The 5,789-nt window shown below is 34.8% G+C and overlaps 1 protein-coding gene across 1 annotated transcript; it reads left to right on the forward strand.

Annotated features, from left to right (window-relative positions):
• Positions 1-1,935: 1,935 nt before the first annotated feature.
• On the forward strand, positions 1,936-4,858 carry LOC113761035 (probable xyloglucan endotransglucosylase/hydrolase 1). Its single transcript, XM_027303840.1, has 4 exons — positions 1,936-2,259; positions 3,064-3,164; positions 3,376-3,569; positions 4,195-4,858. Exons 1-4 carry the CDS (start codon positions 2,067-2,069, stop codon positions 4,598-4,600), a joined length of 894 nt encoding a protein of 297 aa, XP_027159641.1. The 5' UTR covers positions 1,936-2,066; the 3' UTR covers positions 4,601-4,858.
• Positions 4,859-5,789: the final 931 nt, after the last annotated feature.

Raw genomic sequence — 5,789 nt, forward strand, 5'->3', positions numbered from 1 at the left:
TTTGAGATATTTTAAAATGTTTGTCATCCTATCAAAATTTAAGTCAATATTTTCAAAATCGAACCGAATCGGTTGATTTGATCAGTAAGATCGCGAATCGGCTCAGTATCCGATCTAGTTCACTGCCTAGCGTTGATTTCACATAAATATGATTTGTGATCTCTTTTTTCAATATCATTTCCACCATTATCTATATTTCATATCAAATTTGAATCTGAATATTTGAGTGCAATTCTAAATATAAATTCATTAACATCATCAAATCAACTATTCTCAAGAAGTTTAGAATTTTGAAATACGGCAATCAATAATTTTTTTGGGATGCGGAAGTTTTTTTTTTTTAAAAAAATAACAATCCAAGATTTATTCCAAGACTAGTACATTATGTTCTGACTCGAAAGTTGTAAAAGTTGTGACATAATGATGTTGGACAGACGCGTTGCTGCATTGAATAATGTACCCAGAAAATGAATCTGCATAAAGAACATGGCTGTGGATTACGTGTCTGAAAGAATTTTACTACAAAAATGAATGAAGTATCCCTGCCCTGGTCCGTCTAGGGGTTGGGTGCAAGCTGCCAATAGTTTACTGCCAAGCTGCCAATAGTTTACTGCCAATAGTTTGCTGCATTGGTCCTCTGTTGCCTGGCTGCTACGAGTTGAAGAATTTGAATTGTGGGTTGATGTGAATTGAAAATTTCCACGAAGCCTCTCTCTCTCAGCCAAAAGAAGATCAAGTGCATGTGGATGCCTCCGCTAATTGCTCCCCAATTGGCACCAGCAGACAACAGAGAAAACTGCAGTACCAATTGGCCACAAAAAGCACCGAAATGCGAGCAAATTGATGTTATGTTGGAGCTGGAATTGGACGCGGCTTGCGCCAGTCAGTTGTTCTTTTCCACTACATGGACCAATATGAGATAAACAGGTGTAGACATGATTCTATACCCGTAGAAGACACAGTACATTTTACCAGCAGACAACAGTACATTTTTTTTTTTCAAAATTCCTATGTGATATAAAGTTTACTAATTAGTAGTACTACGATGGATTATACAATTTCTCACCTTTGGTTTTGGCACATTATATTAGGGTGAGATTTCAAGATCTATATGGACAGGAGATTATTTGAAAAAAGTTATTTGAAACTAATACTGTGGTACGTTTTGTGATATAATGTATGGAAAATAAAAAAGACGATTAAAAATTATATTTATAATACAAGTATAAAATCTTGTTAATAAAAAATTCAAAACTACCTCTACAACCTCAATGTTACGAGCAGCTCATGCACTCCAATGAACTATTGTGTTTACATCATGACATTCAAAAACTTTTAGTTTTAAGGATAGAGGAATGTAAAATATGATGTTATATGACTTTAAGTTTTTGATTTAAATTCTAACAATTTAGAGCCCATTTGCTTTTTGAGTTTTGGTAAAAAAAATTTTCAAATTAACATATTTACGAATCATTTTTTTATCTTACATACATCAGATTATTATATGACATCTTTTTACAAAAATCTTTTTTAAAAAAATTGCAATGGAAACGAGAACTTATCTTTCTACACTAGGACATTTAAGTTTTTTTTCAAAACTTTTTATTGGAATATTTCAAAAATTTCAAAGAGAAATGAACTATTTTTGTAAGTTTTTTCAATGTGATGCTATTAGTCAATACTTTTAGCTTTTAGTAGCACTTTGCAAGGAAATTGTCTTGTTTTCCAATAGAATACTACTAGACATAACGCAAAATTATTTGCTATACCCACACCTTAACTTTACTAAAAAGGTGATTCCGCCCAGAGTGATTGTGCTGCCCCAAATCTAGGGATAAGTCCACTTCCAACAACTTTTGGTCGCTACAAATTTCCATCCCCCTCACATGACCACATTATTTTACTGCCTATAAATCTATATAATCCACATGCAAAGGCCCTCTTCCTCACTTCTTCACATCTCAGAGTCTTTTCCATTTTGACTACCATTTCCTCTTTAGCCTCGAGTACCTAATATTTTTTCTTCTCCTATGCACTAGAGATCAAGAATAGTAGCAGCAGAAAGTATGATGGATCTTAAGAAGCTCTACCTCATCGGCACAATCTTGTTAAATCTGTCCATATTAGCCATTGGTGCTCAGCCCAGGAAGCCAGTGGATGTGCCATTTCAGAGAAATTATGTGCCATCTTGGTCTCCTGACCATATCAAGTACATAAAAGGAGGTAGCTCTGTTGACCTTGTACTGGATAAGATCTCAGGTATGCCCTTCTCATTTTGCATTCCATTTCTTTCAATATTCACACATTTGAATGGTTTTTGGAGCCAACAAAAATCCCTTTTTGTTGCTTCATTGGCAATGTGCAACTTTTTTTATCTCTGCCATTTCATTTATTCCACTCTTAAGAGTTCTAGATTATGATATCGTGCTACTTAGTCTGTCTCATTCCTTCCGATTGTAAGTATAATGATCAAGAATCTGTCACTGGCTTGGAGTACTTTAGACTAGATAATCTTGCATTTCTAATTAGTAGTTCAATTCGATCCAAAATAAAAAAGAGATCTGAGTATTCTGCTTTCAAAGCTTCTTCCTGGTATCTTTCCACTAAACTAAGTTACTGTTTCAGATTGTTACTAGAACTCTTGAGCTAAGTTTATTAGCCATTTACTGTTAGGGCTTCCTTTTTTCTTTTTTCTTTTTTTAGCTTTGTTTTCTTTTTGGGGATCCATGTTTAATAAAGCATTTACAGTAATTTACTCACAATTACAATGTTGAAGATAGTGTGGACTGTTGAGTATCATCTAAACATATACTATCATGGATTTAAGTTATGACAAAATTGTCAAATTCCATCTTCAAATCCTGTTTGGCGTAAAAGTGAAAGCATGAATTTGTGCTTTGTGACGAAATTGTCAGCTACCGAAAGCTACTTGTTCCTGATATCTGGGAGGTTACCAGAGGCCCCTTCCCTTAATGGCTTTGCAAGTTAAAATGAGAAAATATATGCATCAGAGTAAGTTCTATGAGATAGCTCTTTATTTACTATTTCTTTTCCTCTTTAAAGGTACTGGATTTCAATCAAAAAATTCGTATCTGTTTGGGCATTTCAGCATGAGGATGAAATTGGTGGGAGGGGATTCAGCTGGTGTTGTAACAGCATTCTATGTAAGTGAACATGCCCTCTTTGTTACATTTTACCACCAAAAAAAAAAAAGAGTACAAAATAAAGTACCAAAAAAGAAAAGCTATTTTTCACATGATTCTTCACAAATCAAGAAACAGCTAATTTGATAGGGGGAGCAATAAAGAATTAATGAAGAAGACCAAATATAGATGATGCCTAATGGTTATGTGGTTGTATATATTATTGTTTCAGCTGTCATCACAGACTAATGAACATGACGAGATAGATTTTGAGTTCTTGGGAAACAGAACAGGGCAGCCCTACATATTACAGACAAATGTGTTCACAGGAGGTAAAGGGGACAGGGAGCAAAGGATCTATCTTTGGTTTGACCCTACCAAAGGTTTCCACGACTATGGTATCATATGGAACATGGATATGTTAGTGTAAGTTCCCCACCATCTGCAAAGTTTCTCTGTCGGTAAAAATGGTTTTGTCCCAAAAAAAAAAAAAAAACCTTTCAAAAAGGAAGGGAAAAAGTCGGGAAGATTTGAAAATTGAATTAGGAATCTCATGATTACTTTGTTAACGTCTAAGTCAAGTGAATAATTAATTGATTATTTATTAAGTGCCATCTTCATCACTATGTTCATTTAACTATGAACAAATATTTGTGATGATAAATGCAAGATATACTTAGTAGGTTGGTATAATTTCTTTTCCGAAGTTCTTTTTTTTTCATGGTATAATGGAATATAAGTTATGACGATCATGGAAAATGTGAGCCACCAGTTCAAGTACAGGATACTATTATTATTGAACGCTCAAGCAGTGGGATAATGCATATAAATTAAATTATTGGTAGCATTTTTTGTGATGTGATGGATATGAGATAAAAAGGTGATTGGAAAGATAAAAGAGTGATTGAAATTTGTGAAGTAAATTATTTTACTTCAAATTTTGTTTGTCCAAACACACCACATTCTAAGATAGCAAAATGAGTGGTAATGCATGAATTCAAACATCATCCAGCATGTGTGAATTAGATTGATCTTGGTGTAATTTTTGCAGGTTCTTTGTTGATAACTCGCCTATAAGGGTGTTTAAAAATAGCAAAGATTTGGGAGTAAAATACCCATTCAATCAACCAATGAAGCTGTACTCGAGTCTTTGGGAGGCTGATGATTGGGCAACAAGAGGTGGATTGGAGAAAACCAATTGGGCCAATGCCCCATTTATTGCATCATACACATCCTTCCACATTGATGGCTGTGTAGCATCAACACCACAAGAAGTCCAGGTTTGCAGCACAAGAGGCCTCAAATGGTGGGATCAGCCAGCCTTCAAAGATCTGGATGGGGAGCAATACAGGAGGCTGAGATGGGTCCGAGGGAAATTCACCATTTACAACTATTGCAGTGACAAGGCAAGATACCCTACTCCTCCTATTGAGTGTTCAAGGGATAGAGATGTTTGAGGGGTTGAAAATGTGAGGTGTCAAAATTTCATTTTTGTTTTCCTTCTCAAAGGAAAATGAATAAGATAATATGTTTGAAATTATCTTTGATGTACCTTGTTTGGATATCTTGTTTGGTCGTTTATGTAGCTAGATGAGCCATGACAACTATTGGTTGTTTGTGAGGAGTGACATTGTACTTATGATATTTTTTTTTCCCGAGTTTATTATGATCAATAAAATATTAAATGGGGTAAAGTAATACGATCAAAAGATCAAGATTGTGCACTACTAGAAATAAGATTGCAATTACGGATTTCATACTTGTATCTATCGTTTAAAAATGTCGTGATTCTGAGTCGCTTTCTGTAGATGGACTCTTAAGGAAATATGTTTTCAGCACAAAGCAGCATTCGTAAAATGTTTTGCTAAAATTTGCTTCTTTGTAATCCTTACCTATATGAGATGTTAGCAAAAACTTTGGCAAGAGATCATTTTGTTCATACAATCAAAGTGGAAAAGAGTTTATGTAATATTGAGAATTTAGAGAGAGTGGAGCTGGAAATCCCCAGCCTGGTAGTTTGAGGACAAATTTTGCAAACTATGCTGAAATGGTTCCTCTTCTAGTAAAAATCAAATTGAATAGTCTAATAGCTTAATCGGATCCACTTCTTTTGAACGAATTGAGCTTGAGACCACCATGTTACACGATATATGTAAAGGGCGATGTCAATGGCATTCCAAAAATTTGTTAATCATCATACCTCTGTTTTAACTTTTTTTCACCTATGAAACGACAAATCTTGAAGAGTAACTTTTTTTCACCTATGAAATCACAAATCTCGAAGAGGGAAAAAGTGATGAGAGGAGTGCAGAGTAATAACTTTTAGGGTTAAATGCAGAAAACCTCCTGAACTCTCGTATGAGTTGCACAATACACCCTTAAATATGTTTATAGGCACTTTACACCCAAACTCCATTGAAAAATAACGGATATTTACACACCGTTTATTTTATGACCCAAATGACAACTTTATCCTCAAATAATAACCGAACAGACAAAAGCACCCTTCTTCTCCTCCAAACCCATTATGTCGGGCGGAAAATACAAGGCAAAACTGAATCTTGAGTTTGCCAAAATTTTTTGCCTTTTTCTTGCGATTGAGGAAGAACCAAAGCCGAATGACTGCAGAGGGTAACTAGAAGTGGG

The sequence above is a fragment of the Coffea eugenioides genome, chromosome 2, assembly GCF_003713205.1.
Source record: "Coffea eugenioides isolate CCC68of chromosome 2, Ceug_1.0, whole genome shotgun sequence".
NCBI lineage: Eukaryota > Viridiplantae > Streptophyta > Magnoliopsida > Gentianales > Rubiaceae > Coffea > Coffea eugenioides.

Bases quoted from the DNA above. Each gene is read 5' to 3' on its own strand.
- LOC113761035 (XM_027303840.1), top strand. From the start codon at position 2,067: ATGATGGATCTTAAGAAGCTCTACCTCATCGGCACAATCTTGTTAAAT. The intron at 2,260-3,063 runs GTATGCCCTTCT...TCCTCTTTAAAG, and splicing joins TGTACTGGATAAGATCTCAG to GTACTGGATTTCAATCAAAA. The intron at 3,165-3,375 runs GTAAGTGAACAT...TTATTGTTTCAG, and splicing joins GTGTTGTAACAGCATTCTAT to CTGTCATCACAGACTAATGA.